Raw genomic sequence first — 20,810 nt, 5'->3', positions numbered from 1 at the left:
GTCAAAAGAATTAAATAAATGTTTTGTTAACTTCAAATAGTGGGGTCGAAATATTATACTGATATTTTGTATTAAGTAATATTCTAAGTTCTTTAGCATGCAGCAACTCAATTATCTTGTACCCGGCATGATGAGAAATATAAGGATAAAATAAAATACATGTGCCGCTTTTATACGGATGAATATATGAACCACTTTTAATTTCTTTCATACTGACGATAGGTTATAATCCTAATAATGTCGTAGTCACTTATAATAAGTATCTCATAATACTGATCCATACAATAATTAATGATGGGTTGCTATAAAACATACACACAGTAGCTATAAGCGTACCATAAACGGAGGAAATTGTCCCCTAAAGATATAAACAAAATAACCTTAATCGTATCATTTGTGCACCTGAATGAATTCAGTGAAGGCATATGTTGTTGTAATAAATTGAAATGTTACATCGGCGAAGATTATTTCTTTTGCATGTGTGGAACTGAATATTGAATTAATACTTGTGAGAAATGTCGTAGTTTATAAGGAACAATTATCGTTTGAATTGTTTACATTGTCATTTCTGGGCCTTTTATAGTTGACTATGCGGTATGGGCTTTGCTCATTATTGTAAGCCGTACGGTGACCTATAGTTGTTAATTTCTGTGTCATTTTGGTCTCTTGTAGAGGGTTGTCTTATTGGCAATCATACCACATCTTATTTTTTAAATATAAATGTACTGTTTTCGATTTTAAATAGATGAACAATTATCTTTAAATTTTATACTGTAAGAATAGAGCTGCATAACATTGTTGAACTATCCGCTAAAGTATTTAGTATGTATTCGTATTTAAAATGAAATACATAACGAAACGTGTATGATAAACTGATAAACAAAATATCAAGAAATTAAGGATGACTAAATGCATATACAAGAAGAAACTCACCTTTTTATCAATACATTTAAATGGTTTAATGAATAAACATAGATATATATATAGGAAGATGTGGTGTGAGTGCTAATGAGACAACTCTCCATCCAAATAACAATTTATAAAAGTAAACCATTATAGGTCAATGTACGGCCTTCAAAACGAAACCTTGGATCACACTGAACAACAAGCTATAAAGGGTCTCAAAATTACTAGAGTAAAACCATTCAAACGGGAAAACCAACGGTCTAATATTTACAATTTACAATTTACGTTCGTTTTTTTAACCGAGAAAAGCAAAACCTCAGGAAGTATATCGTTGGAGTTTATAAACTACATTTAATCATCCCCTGTGCCATGATTGGCCATCTCCGTTTTTTCTTAACAAAGCATGGTTGGTCATATGTTATGAATGTGTTCTATTTTTGCAGGTGGGAGGTCGAAGGTTTGAATTGACCAATGAAAACGATCGTTCCTTAGAGATTTAATCTAATAAAGTTTGTTTGACTGATTATGTCTATCTATAATGAACTTGGCTCAGTAGTTTCAGTGGAAAATGTTAGTAAAAATTTACAAATTTTATGAAAATTGTTAAAAATTGACTATAAAGGACAATAACTCCTTAGGGGGTCAATTGACCATTTCAGTCATGTTGACTTATTTGTAGATCTTACTATGCTCTACAGTATTGCTGTTTAAAGTTTATCTCTATTTATAATAATATCCAAGATAATAACCCAAAACAGTAAAATTTCCTAAAAATTACCAATTTAGGGGCAGCAACCTAACAACGGGTTGTCAGGGTAGATAGATGTTGACCTGATAAACACGTTTACTAAATGTCAGATTTGCTCTAAATGCTTTGGTTTTTGAGTTATAAGCCAAAAACTACATTTTACCCCTATGTTCTATTTTTAGCCATGGCGGCCATCTTGGTTGGATGGACAGGGCACCGGACACATTTTTAAAACTAAATACCCCAAAGATGATTGTGGCCAAGTAGTTTCAGAGGAGAAGATTTTTGTAAAAGATTACTAAGATTTACGAAAAATTGTTAAAAATTGACTATAAAGGGCAATTATTCCTAAAGGGGTCAACTGACCATTTCGGTCATGTTGACTTATTTGTAAATCTTACTTTGCTGAACTTTATTGCTGTTTACAGTTTATCTCTATCTATAATAATATTCAAGATAATAACCAAAAACAGTAAAATTTCCTTAAAATTACCAATTTAGGGGCAGCAACCCAACAACTGGTTTTCCGATTCATCTGAAAATTTCAGGGAAGATAAATCTTGACCTGATAAACAATTTTACTCTGTTAAATTTGCTCTACATGCTTTGGTTTTTGAGTTATAAGCAAAAAACTGTATTTTACCCCTATGTTCTATTTTTAGCCATGGCGGCCATCTTTGTTGGTTGGCCGGGTCACCGGACACATTTTTTAAACTAGATACCCTAATGATGATTGTGGTCAAGGTTGGTTAAATTTGGCCCAGTAGTTTCAGAGGAGAAGATTTTTGTAAAAGTTAACGACGCCGGACGCCGGACGACAGACGCCGGACGCCAAGTGGTGGGAAAAGCTCACTTGGCCCTTTGGGCCAGGTGAGCTAAAAAGACAGCTATACGTCCATTATCAATTACTACAATTACAACCCTTAAAACGTATATAAATGTAAACTAATTAACGGTTCATATTAAAGCAAAGCAAATGTAAAATCGCATTCATTTCTAGTAATATATGTCGTCCTGCTCATTCAAAATAAAACAAGCGATTGATTACATTCGATTATAGTATCTGTTTTTTTCTGAATGAAACAAAAGGGCTATATAACGGCACATTTTCATGTTGAATGGTGCATAACTATCAACCTACGTGTAAAGGAAACTCATGATAACGAATTAATCATCATATATTGAATGTACTAGGGCTGTTGATAATTGCCTTTGTTGTCCCGTACAAGGAAAGTGATTAGTATATGATTTCAGTTAAAAAAATCAATACAATGTACAAAATTAAGAACAGTCAAGATTACATTTTTTTAATATTTACATGCAATATTTGCAAAGTTGAGCACATAATAGTATACTGTTGAGTTTAAAACACAAGTGAACTATCTGTTTACAGACCAATTTTGTTGGTCTTCTCAATAGTCATATAGAATGAGTTGCATGTGTCCGTAAGCGGTCGACACTACTTGATTATAAATTTTAGATTTACCATATGACTCCATATATAACATTACTTGTGTATTATTTATGAAAAAAATAGCGGTAAGTTTGAATCATATGTATGAAACATTGGACAAGAGCGTAATGTTGTTATGTGATCGTAAAACAAGATATTTTTTTAGAATTGTTAAGCGTGTGGTGACAAGAATGTTTCAACATCCTTTCACATCAACTATATTAGTTTGTAAACACAAAATAGAACAGATTCCGAAAATATTAGTATCCTTAATTATAGGTTATATGCCGGTGGAGGACTCCGCATTCCTCCATCAGCTGTCCTGGGGCCTTCTATGTTAAACAATGGTCTAACACGAGTTTGAGGTTCCTCATTGTTTGACGGAGGGTTGTTCACACTGTTGCCATCCCCTAAAATGGAAAACAGAATTTATAATTATACATTGAAATAAACGATATCACAGCGCATACATGTATAGTTTGTTTTGAATTCAAAATGTCTAGATTGAACCATTAAGTATAGAAACTTACTCATGTTATAAATATCGATATTGTCATTAGCCTATTCAATCATGCAAAATAAAATCTGTTTTAGAAGACATGTCGAGATAACCTTTAAAAATTGATAAATATTACCGATCATGAAGAAAAAACGATTGCGTTCTAAAGTTATGAGTTATCTTCAAGAGCAGTTTCAAATGCTTTCATACTAGGCTACGAACATGCCGAAGAAATGTTTTAAAAATTATGAACACTATGTGAAATAAATGTTAAAAAAAAGAAGCAATCTCTATAAATTCAATATTGCGCATTAGTACACGCTATGTAACCGTCTAACGTTTCAGAAGACGTATATGTGTCTTTTGTAGACAAAACCTGCGTCTGCCGAACTCAAATATAAGCCATCTTTGATCAGGTCTTGGTAAATATAGCTAAATTTCAAAATTAAATTCAAAAGCTTAACATATAACACTCTGATTATTTCTCAACATTGGAAGAAAATTCGGCACGGATTATTAAACAGCGTTTATTTTTCGTTTCTCGATTTTATATATAGATTAGACCGTTGGTTTTCCCGTTTGAATGATTTTATACTAGAAATTTTGGGGTCTCTTATAGCTTGCTGTTCGGTGTGAACCAAGGCTCCATGTTGAAAGCCGTACATTGACCTATAATGGTTTACTTTTATAAATTGTTATTTGGATGGAGAGTTGTCTCATTGGCACTCATACCACATCTTCCTATATCTATTTAGTACTGTACTAACAATAAATGAAGAACAAGAACAAAAAGATAATACGACGAATCATTAGTTTATAATAAACAGTTGATTCATTTATATATGTTACGGTATCTTTGTAATTACCATTGTCATTCGACTTGTCTACGATTCCATTTTTAGCCCCATTTTCAGGTACTTGCGGCAAAGTCATTGCCTTAACCTCAGTCACAGGAGGTCTGAAAAAACAAAATGGTAAAAAAGTTAAATATATGTGACTATATATGAATGAACATTGTTTCTTTTGGCTATCATATGAATAGTGTATAGCTAATAGTCTGATAGAGTATATTGGTATCCAGAGACAATGTTAACGATGTGTTTTAAGGGGTACCTTTGTGCTGTATCTCCCTTTCAGCTACGTATTATAAATTCATTGTGTTGAATGTACTATCATTATTGTCTTTTGAATTTTAAACTGAAAGTATTTAAATATGACGTCATGTTCGTATACAAAACAACTCTACATTTATACCATAAGAAAATAACTGTAAGTGTAGCAAGGTGCATTTGTTTATTTTGACATTCTATGAAAAAGTTCTCAGGCCAAATCGTCGAAGTTGAGCATTTGCTTTACAATTATAGATGTAAATGCCATTCATTGCCCTTTAAATTATCGATTTTTAATTGGTCTACACGAGATGGTGACAAGAAATAACTATATTCCTCTGAGCTATGGGATAGAGTGAATGATCTCACTCGTACCAAACAATCAAAATCTGGCATTGTAACGTTTAGTTAAATAACAATAAGTGTTTTGTGGTGCTGTTTTTTTTTTAAATTTCAAGTTCTAATCAAAATGAAATACAATTTAAGCCTTCTTGTAAAGATGATAATTGCTTATGTATTCATATTTTGCCTTTATAATTGAGATGACGCTGTGTCAAAAGTGCTAAAACGATATATAAACTACATGTCATATTGTACATCGCAAGAGGTTGATACGATATTCAGAGGGGAACATGATGTTCTGTACATTATCACGTGTTATAGTCTAACTAATCAATTAAATATAAAGACATCATTGTAAACGTGGAGTAAAATTAAATCTTACTTTCTCCTTATATATCTGCATGCAAAAAATATCGATACCAGTAAACAAGCTGCGACTACTGCTGCTGCAATTTCATATGCGACCATGTTCATCTGGTACTCGAAGAAAGTTAATGGCTTTTCTGTGGTGGTACTTTCTACAATTGATGATGGGATGGTTACATTTACTGTAATTGTGGAAAACAAGCCACCAGTGTCTTCGGCTTTTACTGTCATAAATACCACGTGTCCATTCGGATAATGTATAATTAGATCTGTATTCACAAAAATACTGCCGTTTTGAAATATTCCAAACAATTTTTCAGCGTTGATAATTTCATAATAAAAATCCCCGTGCTCGCCTAAATCTTGATCAGAGGCACTGACAGAAAGAATTATTGTACCGACTAATTCTGTATATAAAACAGTTATATCATACGACGATTGGGTAAATGTTGGAGTAAACTCATTAACATAATCAACACGAACGTCAACAATGCACGTGTCAGTTAATCCACCACTATCAGTCACTGTGACGGTACAGGTAAAATCTGTTGGGTTTGATGCGTCGTCGAGGTCGTAATCTCCGTTAAAGGAGAAAACTCCCGTAGAGGATGAAATGGCCACCCTGCTGTTGTCAACTCCACAATCTTTTGTATATAACATTACATCATTCACTGAAGCTATGTCCGGATCTTCAACATCGTATCGTATCACAGGAAAGGAATCGCCAGACTTAAAAAGAATCAAATGAGTTTTAATTTCAAATCGTATATGCTGTGGGTTTTTAATTCTTACTTCATGAAACTATAGCGTCAATGCTGTGTTGTCTGCTGTGCTGGTGATACCCTCTGAGACAAAACGTCCACCAGCAGTGGCATCGACCCAGTGGTGTAAATAGTTATCAAAGGTACTATGATTATTATTTAGTACGCCAGACGCGCGTTTCGTCTATACAGCATAAGACTCATCAGTGACGCTAATATCAAAATATTTATAAAACCAAACTATTAAAAAGTTGACAGGCATTGAAATCCAAAATTCCAAAACGTTGTGCCAAATACGGCTAACGTAATCTATGCCTGGGGTAAAAAAAAATCCTTAGTTTTTCGAAAAAATCAAAGTTTTGTAAACAGGAAATTTATAAAAATGACCACAGTATAGATATTGAAAAAAACATACATCTTTTAAACGGAATGCTAATTTGTAGAATGTGACCATCCGGATTAGACTCTCTACCGGGTTAGTAATAACATAAACAACATTTAGAGCAGGATCTGCCTACCCTTCATGAGCACCAAAGATCACCCCTAGTTTTTGGTGGGGTTCGTGCTGCTTAGCCTTTAGTTTTCTGTGTTGTGTCTTGTGTACAAATGTGTCTGTTTGTCTTTTTCATTTTTAGCAATGGCGTTATAAGTTTATTTTCGATCTATGAGTTTGTCCCTCTGGTATATCGCCCCTCTTTTATGGATAAATATATATTGTTTCTATTGCGATTGGTTGATATCTGTAAATCGTAAACCAAACATCTTCTTTATTCAACTTATTGATTGAAAATCAGCTAAACATGTATTCTTTTTTATGTGACTTGTATATTTTATCGAACACAGTTGCAGAGAGATTAAAATATTTGGAATCGGGTCAGGTTTGTGAACATCAGTACACCGTTTATATGAGGTCTCTGACGATGGGACTTAATCATGATAATAAAAATATATATTTGATATTCGAAAAATATTTATCGTTATTACGATCATAAGGTTTCTCAATCTAATTGGTTCAAATTTTTCATTTCGGGTCTTTTATAGCCGACTATACGGGATTGTTTTTTTTCTAATTGTTGAATGACAGACAGTTGTTTAAAATTGCGTACATCAACTTTCTAGAAAAATGTGGATCTTTGTCCCATTGGCAGTAATACAGTGTTCTTCCTCTATACGTATTGTAATATATTTGCATTTGTAAGACGCTATCATTATTTGTTTATATTTAATGGAGGGGCCTCAGTGGCCGAGTGGTCTTAACAGTTACTACTGCAATTACTAGCCAGTCAACACTGAGGTTTTGAGTTCTATCCCAGCCTCTGCGGGTGCACTCGACTTTAATCTTAATTGACTAGGATAGTCAGTTTTCTTATCGAAGGTAGATGGTTTTCTCCGGAAACTCTAAATCCAGCAAAACTGGCTGCAACAAAATAACACAAAAGCGGTTCTTAAAAGTGGCGTTTAAACCCAAAAAAAATTATGTTAACTCACCACTCCCTCGTCTCTCATAATTTTGAAATATTTTTGTGCTATTACTGGGGTTTCATTTTCATTGCCAATATTTACAATCAAACGTTGCGTGTCAAACCATTTTCCGTCAGAAACTGAGATGAAAATCGCAATGGAAGGATCACCGATGACGTCATAATCAATATTTGCTGACGTCAAGACTTCTCCAGCTATAATAACAATGACATATATAGGATTCAGTTTGAAAACTATATTGAAAATTAATTGTAATGTAAGTTATTATTTAACAAAATTACATAAAACCCTGAAAACGGAGACATTGTCTACATCTTCCTATAATTATCTATCGATAATATCATGAAGAAATTTGAAGTGAAAATTAAAATCAGAAAAATAATGGCAATAATGAACTCCGAGGAAAACTCAAAAAGGAAAGACCATAATCGAATGGCAAAATAAAAAGCTCAAATACATGAAACTTATGGATAACATCTGTCATATTCCTGACTCAGTACAGGCATTTTCTTATGTAGAAAATGGTGTTTTAAATCTAGTTGTATAGCTAGCTAAACCTCTCGCATGCATGACAGTCGCATCAATTTCAAGTAGATTGTTTTTTTTTTTTTATTAAAATGTGTATTGCTGCAATTTTAATGATGGAAAATATGTATGGTTAAGGAATGTATCTCGTCATACACTTCTCTCATTAAATGTCCGAGTTACGCTAAACCGCTGGTCAATCTTTATCCAATATTTTAGCTTATTATCTTTTATAGAAGTTTTCTTCCCAAATGTATGATCTTGAACCTTTGACAATTTCCTTTTTAAAGTAAATAGTGTGTGATAATTTGAATCATTATTGTTTATCAATTTGTTTTTAATTTTACCATGTACTGCATGTAATGATTTTTTTCCGACCAATCAACATCAGTTTGTCTCTTACTTTGCCAAAATTTGAATGGTGTATACAATCAAAATAGAAGGTATAATTGCCAAAGAACGACTATGTAAGCTTTCAAAAAAAAAAAGGTAAAAGAGTATGTTTGCATTTCAGTTCTTCCTTACAACTATTACTTACTATTTGGATTGACTGTAAATAATTTGGCGCCATACGATGGATTAAATTGAGCATAATACTCAAGGACATCAGTGACGTCAGTATCTGCTGCAACAGGCTGGAATACAGTCGTTCCCACGGCTACATTTTCTGTTATACTTTCTGATGCAGGTAAATTGGTGAACGTCGGGTCCACATTTCTATCTTTAACATACAAAGTAAGAACAAGTAAGTAAATTGGTAAATATAAGGTTCACATTTCTATCTTAAACATATAAATTTAAAATCGTTAAAAAAATAGTGAACGTCCTTTGAATAATTCTAGTATCTTTAATAGTGAAAGTAAGAACCATTAGATAAATTGGTGAACCTTTGGTCCACATTTCTATCTTTAATGTACAAAGTTAGAACAAATAAATAAATTGGTAAACGTTGGGTCGACATTTAAATAGATCACCGATTGTTAAGTTTTATAAGCAACAGGTTAAGTCTCATCTTACGATAGATCTTAATTGAGATTCAGCTCAGAAACATCCTTGCGTTTGAAAGACCATTGATAATATGTGCATCGCTGGTTTAAAAATTATTTCGAGAATGCCAAGCGTGTAACTCCAAAAATTATCATTCATATAATTACCATCATTTAGTTTTTATCTAATGATTTGCGTAACGACAAAATCATTTTTATGTTTCTTTTTCTTCAAAATGTTTTCAAACTGCAAAGTGAATGCTGACGTTGCCTGCTTTTGTTTGACCTAAGGTTAATGATATCTCGTGGTACCCATGCACCTTCCAATCTTTTTACAGATTATATATCAAAGTTAACACTACTTACTGTTAATGGTAACAGTTACTGTCGTTGCATCAGAGTTACCACGGTTATCTGCCACAGTTGCTGTTAGTGTATAACTACCCTGACCATGACGTACAAGATTTTCTGTCAACACTATCTTACCAGCTGAAAACATATTTTGAAAGCGATATGTTATGCTGATTTAGGTTAAAGGCAACAGTAATTTACTGATGTTAAAAAAATAGCAAAAACTGACGCATGTATTCAAAAATGGGCGAGACTGTTGTATGCAAGGACCAGTAGTCATGTGAATCCACTCTCAATTAAAATTTGACAATCCGTCGATTTACAGATTTGACAGATAAAATAGATCATGGAAATGGGGAATATATCAAAGAGACAACAAGCCGACCAAGGAGCAGATGCCTATTCTGGAATATAAATGTTCCAAACCATATGAATATATGGACCGTACGCGTACGATCTGATACTTTTACAAAATACGCATACGGTCGGTTCGTACGCGTACGGTCTGCCTAATTTTAAGAAATTGTTCATGTTTAATAGATAGAAATAAATATTTATTTCCATATCAAACTAACTGAAATCTCAATTTAAATAAAAATTCCATTGTTACTGAAATAAAAACTAAATATTTTAATTAGTTATATATATAACTAAAATGTCTCGTTAATTCAATATGTTAATTTCCTGTAGTTAGCATGTCAGTTATACGTAAAATTAAATTATATTTATTAAAATTGAATTGATTGGAAGTAAACATATTGTGGGAATAAAAGCTTTTATGCATGTGGCAGCAAGTGTCACCGATATCAACATTGCGAAAAATCATATTCAGATAGACAATCGAATGTTTAATTGAAATATGTTGAAGTTTTGTTCATCAAACAGTTATAACATTTGTAAAACTCAATAATTTTTTTTATAAACATTTGTCTAAAATAAATCCATATCACCGAGTCCAAAAACAAGCATGTATACGGCTGATGGCCGTACCAGACCGTACGAGTATAGACCGTACGAGTATAGACCGTACGAGTATACTCGTAGGGTCCGACCGTACGCGTATGGTCGGAATTTACGAATATACGTAAACGGTCCAGACCGTACGCATACGGTCGAAATACTCATATGGTCTTGAACATAAGAAAATACTATTAAATGATTGATTGTTTGTTTGGTGTTAAAACAAACTTTCAGCACTATTGCACATGTGTTATTTCGTGGAGCTAAGTTTTTGTTTGTAGAAAAGCCGGAATCCCCGGAGATAAAAACAGACATTCGTAATGAAATAAGACTGAAAAACATTTCCTGCCTTCTGTTTAAATAAGTTACTATATTACTCATCACCTTGTTTCTATCCCAGCCTGAGCTTGACGTTTGGTTGATGATATGATCAAGCAAAAAAAAAAATATGATACAAATAAGACTAAAAATCGCAGCAAAAAGACAGATCAAATGCAACAGCTTTTAAAAAGGTCGCATTTTATTGTTTCTACACTGAACATGATACACTAATCTTTTGCCTCTATTTGATATGTTATCTAACCGTCAGTTATTGTGAATGGTCCTCCACCAGCAAGGGTAAATGTAAATGGATCATTTTCTGGATCTGTAGCAACTACTGTATAAACCAAGGTACCAGTCCAGTCTGTAGTGGCATCAAGCGTTGCTGTGGCTACGGTTAAATAAAATAAATAGTTATTATAGGTTTTAAATCTTAGCAAATTATGTTTGTATGAGTTTGATTACATATTAAGTAGTCACTTAGCAAATGATGTAGTTTTGAGAACGGAAAAAAGAAGGGATTTTTTTTTTAAATGATGACGTAAAAAAAGTACAATCTGTGTATGAAATACTAGACGTACAATTAAACCTGTTTATTATTTAACCAAAATTTCAACAATGAAATGCAGCTAGTTTTAGAAAGAAAGAAAAAATCATAGATAACTTGTGTTTGGAGCGCTTTTCAAGATCTTATTTCGTAGGGAACGCTTAAACACTAAATTTGAAGTACTTAATTAGATGCAGACTATATGCTCATATGGGACATTAATAAATATCAAAATCAACCGCATGTCAAATTTGGCTGTTTAAGTTTTTTAATTTATGACTGAAGTAAATTTACCTGTTCCAGTGGCCATTGACGGACCACTATTTGGTGAAACATTAACGGTAAAGGAACCAACACTAACACTTGCGGGTGATGCAGAATGCGCCTCTATACATTCTGCAGTAAGCGTATAACTTGGTGTAGTTGCTGCGTTCAACTCTGGCCAATCTTGAAGGTATAATGTATAACCTAAAAGGAGGTGGTGAATATAATATAGAGATATAAAATTTAATTGGCTCGTTTAATTTTCATAAAATTCTGAAAAAATATTTACTTTGACTCTTTGACAAAAATGTAAAAAATTCAAAAAATTTGAACCAACCAATTTATCAGAAAAAATACACTGGATATATAGCAGTTTGACAAACCCTAATTTTTATAATTGAGAAGCTTAATATTCCCTTAACAACTCGAAGTAATTTAAACGTTGAGTTGATTTTACAGAGTTATCTCCCTGTAGTGTTAGGTACCACCTTAAGAAATCGATGTTGTGAAATACAGCGGCACAAGTTTTATGTTGACATGTTTGATGATTTCGGACATGGCTGTTTGTTTAGTCATTACCAAAAAGGCTAAGACCCTTCGCAAAGCCACGAGCAACGGCTCATGCTCGGCCCCACAGATAGCCACACACGTATTTCATACTCTTTACCAGTGTTCTACATTACGTATTTTTTTTTATTATTATTACTAGTAATTTACATTATAATACATGTATATTTTAGCTACAAATAGCAATTATCTCTCTGAAAAGCGAAGCATATTCGAAACCCAATAAGCAACATCCAAATTAATATCAAAAGGTATTGCATAATTTCAAACACAAAGACTAAAACTATCATGTGGTTACAAACTAAACTTCAAGGCAAAATCATAGCAAGCTTTAAAGTGTACATATACCTGGAGATAAGCTATTGGCCTGTCTGACACTAAATGGAAAACTAGCAGAACTGGTCAGGTAACAATAATAACCGTCATTTGGTTCTGTTATTAGAATATTCGTTAGATTTGTTTCCAAATAATCATCTTGAGAAATAGTTACTGAAGTTCCAGTAAATCCACTCGAAGTAATAGCCTATAATAGCAGAAAATGTATCTTTAGGCTTGATTGTAATGATTGCATGATGTATACTATACACTGTATCAAAATATATGACTTATTGTAACACAGCTTAGAAAACGATAGAATGCGAGGGAGTGCCGAATACTTCTATCATGTTATTCGTGAAGTTACAATATCATCTTTTGGGCCTGTATGGTTGTTTTCTTTACATTGCAGCTCTTGTGTTCTACTATTACACCATTGTCCCATGTTTAGGGGAGTGTTGGTGCCTTCAAACGAGTTTAGGCCAGCAGCATTATATATGGGCCTGCCCCAAGTCAGGAGCCTGTAATTCAGTGGTTGTCGTTTGTTGTTGTGTAAAATGTTTGTTTTTGTTCATCTTTTCTAAATACTTGAAAACAACGGAAAAAACTAAAAAAAAAAACTATGAAATTATCGATTTCGACTTTTACCATTACTTACAAGTAATGCATATTTTGATATGTTTTTCGTTTTCTGATCAAAAAATATATATATATATATATCCCCTTAATCTTAATTTAGGGTGATGGTAAGTTTTTTTCAATTCTGACTGAATGTCATGAATAATGATATGTGCATGCCCAAGAAAATTTTAACAAAGGTCACGAACCGTTGAAGAGATATGCAGAAACTTAAAAAAAAGGGGGGGGGGGAGATACATTTGTACCAACGCCCATTTTTGTTATATCAAGAAAGGTATAAGGTCTTGGTTTACAATAAGTCTGTAATAAATGAAGACAAGTGAATAATATATTTTTATTAGATACGAGGAGTATATTCATTCTGCTTAAAGACCATTATATTGGAAATAAAAATTATTGGTTTCCATAGTTTCTCTTACCACATTTTCTACTGTTATTGTAACAACTGTTGTAGCTGTATTGTAGCAGTCATCTGTAACCATTGGTGTGATAGTATACGTGCCTTCTGGTATGTTTGTCTGTAAAGTCTTCACTTGGCCTGAAAAAAGAATAAATATTTCAATCATGAGTACATTGTTGTACATACATTGAATGCAATCGGCAATCCTCGGGTAAATCCACTACTGTGTACGGAATCAGCCGAGTTATGACGAATGACATCGAATGATAAACTGACACGTATAAACCAAACACTTATTTAAAAGCAAACAATTGAAAGTCAGACTAAAAAATTTAAGTCTCATGTAGTTACATGTATAAACCATTAAGGGTTTATGATATTACAACACAAAACACATTCTTTGAACCGAAACATACAATTTACCGGTATCCTTACAGGTAGACACCTGTTGATATGAAAATGTCAACCCTGAAATTTTTTTTTCTTTCATGCATGTGAATGACGGATCGAATGAAATGGGAGGGAAGTCAAAAGCATGGTCAGGAGAATATATGCATTACATAGAATACAGATTACCTCTGAATTTACACACAATTAAGTTAAAGTGAAAAAAGAAGCATTCATTTCTTAAATGTTGTAAGACTTGATAGCATACGAGAGTAGACTTGATACATGAAGAACCAATATTTCGCAGATGTCACGTGCACATCACCATGCAAAACTTGAAAAAAAGAGTTTTTAGCAAAAGGGCAATGTATGAAAATAATAGATACAGAGAAATATCGCCTCGTTTATTCTAGCCACATGCTGTCTTGACTAATTCATCATACCAGTTTTATTATATTACCATTGTTAGTATCGACGTAGAAATATGGGCTGTCGTTCGCTTTTGTCGAATAAACAATGGTGTCGCCACCATCGTCGGAAACAGTGAGAGAGAGGATATTTGTCTCTGCTGGTGTGATGTCATCTATCGACACGGCCTCTGTGGTTCCAATTGTAAATTCTGGTAATGTACCTAGAGTATGAAAATTATACTTTATGGATTTTTTTAATTTCAGATTTTATTTTTTACATTAATTTATCCAAACACTATAATTTTTAAACAGATTAATGAATTCAATGAAATTTTTCATTTGTATCACATTTTTTAGAAATAATTCCAGAACGAGGATTCAACGAGACTGATACTTCAAAAGAATACACCATTTAAGCATGTTCTGTTACTCCCGTGATTAGCATCCGAGTTATACATTAATATTTGTTGCTGAATAAGCCTTTTAATTTCTCAGAATGTTTAACAGGTACATTGTACATTGCATATTGATTTTATGAAATTCATGTCATTTCAATATATTTACAGTTTACAAGTCGTGAATTTAAAAAAAACATAAAAATAAACGGAAATTCTGTTAGCGTGCCCTTTACTACTGTCTTCTTGATAGTAGTTCATTTTCCATTTTAAAATTATTAATGAACATTTTGCGTAAACAAAATTTAAAAGTTTTGGTGATGAAAATTTCTGTTTCTTGATCTAATCGAGGTAGACATTGTTTTCCTTCAGCATGTGTGCAATTATAAATGTTTTATTGATTAGTGAGGGTACTTCGGCTGTTTTCTGTTCTATGGTCGGGTTGTTGTCTCTTTGACGCATTCCTCATTTCTGTTCTCACTTTTATCAATTTATTTTTTAAATTTAATTACAAAGTATGTAAAATTAATTTATAAGCCGGTTAACAGAATAATTTCAGAATTTAGAATCCATAAAAAATATAACTTGAATTCAATACATACTGGCAATTGTCGTTGCTTTTATTGCAAATTTAAGTGCAGTTGGAAAGGTATTTTCAGAAGCCCAGTCATAAATACTGCCGACAGCTAGGTCCGTTATCGATGATGAGCGACGATTTGTGACTGGATATCCACTTGAAGCAGTATGCATTATGATATTTGGCGACGCATACCTAGGGAAACAAATGATAGATGAAATAATTATATAATGCAAAACATTTATATATTTTTTCAAGATTAAGTTGTAAGAAAAGATTTCAAAAATAAGCTCCATCACTACTGTAAGTTATCTAACATTGATTCCCATATTTTATTTTCCCGTTTTAATAATTGAACAACCAGAGTGACTTGTTGAAGTTTATCATAACAATCGGATTCATCTAAATTGTAATGGGAAACAATAAAATTCAGAATGGTAATGGGGAAAGTGTCAAAGAATCAAGACAAGATATTAGCAAAACATATAGTATTTGGATACAAAATATCAGATCAAGGGTATAACGGTTTTAATTTTTTTTTTGTCCGGAGTTTGCTCCAGCACTACTGTAAGTTACCTAACATTGATTCCCACATTTTATTTTCCCGTTTTAATAATTGAACAACCAGAGTGACTTGTTGAAGTTTATCATACAATGTAACAATCGGATTCATCTAAATTGTAATGGGAAACAATAAAATTCAGAATGGTAATGGGGAAAGTGTCAAAGAAACAAGACCACAACTGTTGACATGTATTTTATTCCGTGCAAACAGAAGTAGCATAGAGAGTAAGGCACTCCCAAAAAATATTGACTATTGTAGATAAACTGCCTCAAGATTAAGAGAATGCCGAAAAAAACATAACTAAACTATATTTCATCATCGACCAAACTATTAAAACTGAGACAAAAAATGAAAGAGTAACATGTGATCGGTGATCTTTCATTCATATAGGTTTCAACATCAAATCTGATGTGTTCACATGCAGTTTCCATGTGTGATGTGTTCATGTGTTCACATGCAGTTTCCATGTGTGATGTGTTCACATGCAGTTTCCATGTGTGATGTGTTCACATGCAGTTTCTATGTGTGATGTGTTCACATGCAGTTTCTATGTGTGATGTGTTAACATGCAGTTTCCATGTGTGATGTGTTCACATGCAGTTTCCATGTGTGATGTGTTAACATGCAGTTTCCATGTGTGATGTGTTCACATGCAGTTTCTATGTGTGATGTGTTCACATGCAGTTTCCATGTTATTTTCGATATAAAAATTAGTAGATGTGGTATGATTGCCATTAAAACAACTATTCACCAGAGTTGAAATAAAGTAAGCCATTAACAATGACAAAAAAAACATACCGTATAGTCAGCTATAAGGGGCCTCGACATTAAAAATGTGAAACTATTCAAATGAGAAAATCAGTGGACTAATCATTTCATTTTTTTGTACAACTAAGCCGTTAGTTTTCTCGTTTGAATTGTTTTACATTGTTATTCTGGGGGCCTTTTAAAGTTGACTATGCGGTATGGGCTTTGCTCATCGTTGAAGGCTGTACGGTGACCTATAATTGTTAATGTATGTGTCATTCGGTCTCTTGTGGAGAGTTGTCTCATTGCCAATCCTACCACATCTTTATATATATATATATATATATATATATATATATATATATAGTGTCTAAAAATAGCAACAATCAACATTCAATCTATCTAGGTGTGGATCAGTTTGTAAATAAACTGATGCAGTTACTAAATTAAATTATATAAGTGTCTAAGAATGTAACTTTAACACACTAATGAGTGTTATAAAATGAGTTGTTATATTTTATATATTATTCACGCAATATTTCGCTAAACAAATTAGCTTCATCGGGCATCCGATTTCACCTAGATAGATGCACACGCCCGATGAAGCTAATTTGTTTAGCGAAATATTGCGTGAATAATATATAAAATATAACAACTCATTTTATAACACTCATTAGTGTGTTAAAGTTACATTCTTAGACACTTATATATATATATATATATATATATATATATACATATTTACACGACCAAATGAAAATCACTGCACTTCTGATTCTTGGCTTGTGGTATGTGCATAAAGAATGAATGCGACAGAGTTTAACATGTTTGTAAGCAATTGACCTTCCCTAACCTGACATAGTGGTGAAAAAGCACAACACATGAGCAAAGTTTAAAAAGCAGTTGACTAAAATCAAATAAGAACATGCACGAGATACAAAAAGCACTAACGTTAAGAAAACAATATAAGAGCACTCACAGCTACTGAAAGCCAGTTTGAAGCTAATTATAACATGTAAAACTACTTTGTTAAATTTACATCCTTCAACAGTTTGATAAGGGGCTAAAGGGACATTATCGTTCGAACATAGACTCTTTTCTCATAAATGTTAATAAAGAGTTTCCCGAGCAAAACTTTTGTTTGATAAAATTATATGCTCATGTTGTAAGTCGAAAACAGACATTATTGACAACCTTTAAAACGGACCATGCATCAGAAACACATAATTTATCCTAAATTTCTAAAGATATTTAAAATTGACACTCCAAATAGTAAATTCCATTATTTTATACACTTACCATCCTATCATATCCCCATGTTGTACAGATATTCTGTCCACCGAAGCGACATCTAGTGTGTGAGATCCAGCAGCGCCTGTAGTGGAAAAAATAAAGTATACACACATTGATAAATACTAAATGTAAATAGCAGTACAACAACAACAAAAAATACAAAAAAGTAATGTGTAAATATGACGAATACTTAATTTTTATGAAAAATAGAGAAAAAATATCAAGAATAATTGTACCTTGAGGTTTCGTCGTAGACAAGACAAAACAAAACAATATCTTATGTAAGTTCCACCTCTTATAAAACATTTACATAATTGTATGAAAAATATACACAAAAAATACCCTAACTTTTAAGGTAATCATAACATAGAAATGTAATTTGCTCATAGGATACAGACTTTGTCTTTATACATTTAGCCTTCAGATGGAGGATATTGAAATGTATTTTTATAATATGTCATGTTTTTTTTATACCTCATTTTTTTATATGCCATGGTTTTGATAATATGTCATGGTTTTGATAAAAAGTCCTTGTCTTGATATTAAGTCATGATTTTCACTATTTGTCATGCTTTTGATTATATATGATATGGTTTTAATAATATGTCATGGTTTTGATATGCCATGGTTTTGATAATATGTCATGGTTTTGATATGCCATGGTTTTGATAATGATAGTTATGGTTTTGATAATAGTCATGACTTTAATAATATGTCATGGTTTTTATCATTTGTCATAGTTTCGATAATATGTAGTTGTTTTACTCTTACCTGCAGTATATTCATTGCTCCCTATAAGCGTATACGAATATGTTCCAGTTTTTCGCCATATCTGTAATTTAACTGTCCCTCCACCGTTCGTCCCTATCTCCCATCGACTTATAGAACCACAGCACGTGACCTGGTATATCTCGTCCTCTAGTAGATAACCTCTACCGGTAGTTGTGATAGCTGACGCAAACGAGTTTACAGGGTTGTTACCAATTATTCCTCCTGCTGTACATTTAGTAAATGCTACAAAGTAATTTAAAGAGGTAAGGGAGCGACCAGTAACTTCAAAAAAAGGGGGGGGGGGTCTCAGCCCGAACACATATATATTTAGTTTTTCGATGCAATCAATAAGACTATTTTCTTTTTTCTCAGTATCTAACAGTATGAGATGTAAGGGAAATTTGCATTCAGAATATTTTTTATTTGTCATCTGTTTGACCAGAATATTTTTTTCCATCAAATTGGGGATCAGAATATTTATTTAGAAAAATATCTATCCACAACGAGAACCTTTTTACCGTCTCTGTATTTGCCGAAACGTCTTAGTAGTTAAAGAATTCCTCGTGACCTATCCTTTAGTATGTGCCAGTTTAAGAGTACTCGTACCTTGTGCTTATTATTGATATGCTTGTAATATTTTTTCACTGTACATTTACCATCCACAAGCCCTAAATATTGATTGTGTCATTTTCGAGATACTCTAAAGGAGGATTCCGTATACACTTGTCCTTTTTGTTTTATGTCTGTAACATTTGCCACTGCACATTCAACACTACCAGTCATTTATAATGTCTATTTTGAGCATCAACTGGATTAACGGTTACAAGGTGTCTTGCAGTGTAAAAGAATGTATACGAAGTCTGTTTGATACTACTAGACAGTATAACACTTTTTGATGAATAATAAATTTTGAAATACAAAATTAAAAGAGACGTAATAAAAAAAAACTTTAAACATATATCTTATGATCATGCTTACCATGGGAAGATCTGAACATCAAAATAATCCCAACGATGTCTACACATTTCATGTTTTCTTGTGTGAAACCTTTACAATTCGGAATGTACTAACTCTTTAAATAACTTGTAACCATTTCGGATTCACCACAAGTGTAATATATCTTTTTTATATATAAATAAAACAAATACAGTTGAAATTATTTAATAAAACATAACATTGGATTTATTTTACGCACAATCGATTTCAAACACAAGAACAATGGACGAAAAGTAAAACAAGAGTTTTAAATTACAAGTATTGTTGTAATGCAGACAAGTCCATAATGACAGTGTTAATTTAATAAGTTTACGGATCGCTCAACACTATATCATAGCAAACAATAAAAAAATAATCTATTAAATTGAAGAATTCATAAGAATACAGATAAGATTGGTTTGAAGCTAAAATTGAAGAAAAAAAATAAAGCATTTAATATGGGAATTTAATTACTTATAATTTTCCTGAGTCAAAAAATTCTTTTACTACTAGTCTATTATAAGATATAATCTACATTTAAGTATAAGAAGACAGATAACCTTTTGAAAGCGGATCATCTCAAGATGATTTGTTGCTTTCAAGTCTGTCTTTCAGGTAAATGGGCCGATATTCATAAAATTATTGTAGTTTGCAAAGTAGGGAAACGGAGACTAAACATTTGTGTAAATTAGTAAAACTTTCAACACAAACAGCGACTTTTTTCACAAAAAATCTTAAGAGTAAAAATTCTCGTAAGTCATACACATCTCTAAAAGATGTGAAAAGAGTCGCAGGAACGTGGGAAGCAGTATATTTTTTATAAAGAATTAACCATAACGTAATATAGAGGTCACAGTAAGCGATACTCTTTTTAGGAGACTTATTGTAGAAGTACCTGATAATTTGATGAAATTAAAAAAATAATAATTAATATTGTTGTGTAACAGTAACTGTTACAGTAGATGATTCTAATATGACGTGCTACTTTCGCTTTGTGAACAAACCACTGCTCTAAATCCAATAAAATTTGTTTGCACATGCGTTTATCGACTTCTTCAGAATAATGAATTTTATCAAATGATCATGCACTTAATATATTTCCTCAACTTTAAAACACTTTCAAACTCTTAAATGGTGCACACGATGTTA

At 32.5% G+C, this 20,810-nt stretch overlaps 1 protein-coding gene across 1 annotated transcript; it reads right to left on the bottom strand.

The window, feature by feature from the left end:
* Nucleotides 1-2,945: 2,945 nt before the first annotated feature.
* Nucleotides 2,946-19,878, bottom strand: LOC139497351 (cadherin-23-like). The gene is made up of 15 exons (XM_071285563.1): nt 19,665-19,878; nt 18,687-18,929; nt 17,922-17,997; nt 15,336-15,505; nt 14,389-14,559; nt 13,561-13,679; nt 12,536-12,710; nt 11,651-11,824; nt 11,072-11,200; nt 9,544-9,666; nt 8,730-8,912; nt 7,673-7,860; nt 5,440-6,152; nt 4,473-4,564; nt 2,946-3,517 (listed from the first exon to the last, which is right to left on the bottom strand). Exons 1-15 carry the CDS (start codon nt 19,714-19,716, stop codon nt 3,381-3,383), a joined length of 2,745 nt encoding a protein of 914 aa, XP_071141664.1. The 5' UTR covers nt 19,717-19,878; the 3' UTR covers nt 2,946-3,380.
* Between the last annotated feature and the right edge of the window lie 932 nt (nt 19,879-20,810).

This window comes from Mytilus edulis, chromosome 12, assembly GCF_963676685.1.
Source record: "Mytilus edulis chromosome 12, xbMytEdul2.2, whole genome shotgun sequence".
Taxonomy (NCBI): Eukaryota; Metazoa; Mollusca; class Bivalvia; order Mytilida; family Mytilidae; genus Mytilus; species Mytilus edulis.
This window is presented reverse-complemented; position numbering and strand designations above follow the sequence as displayed.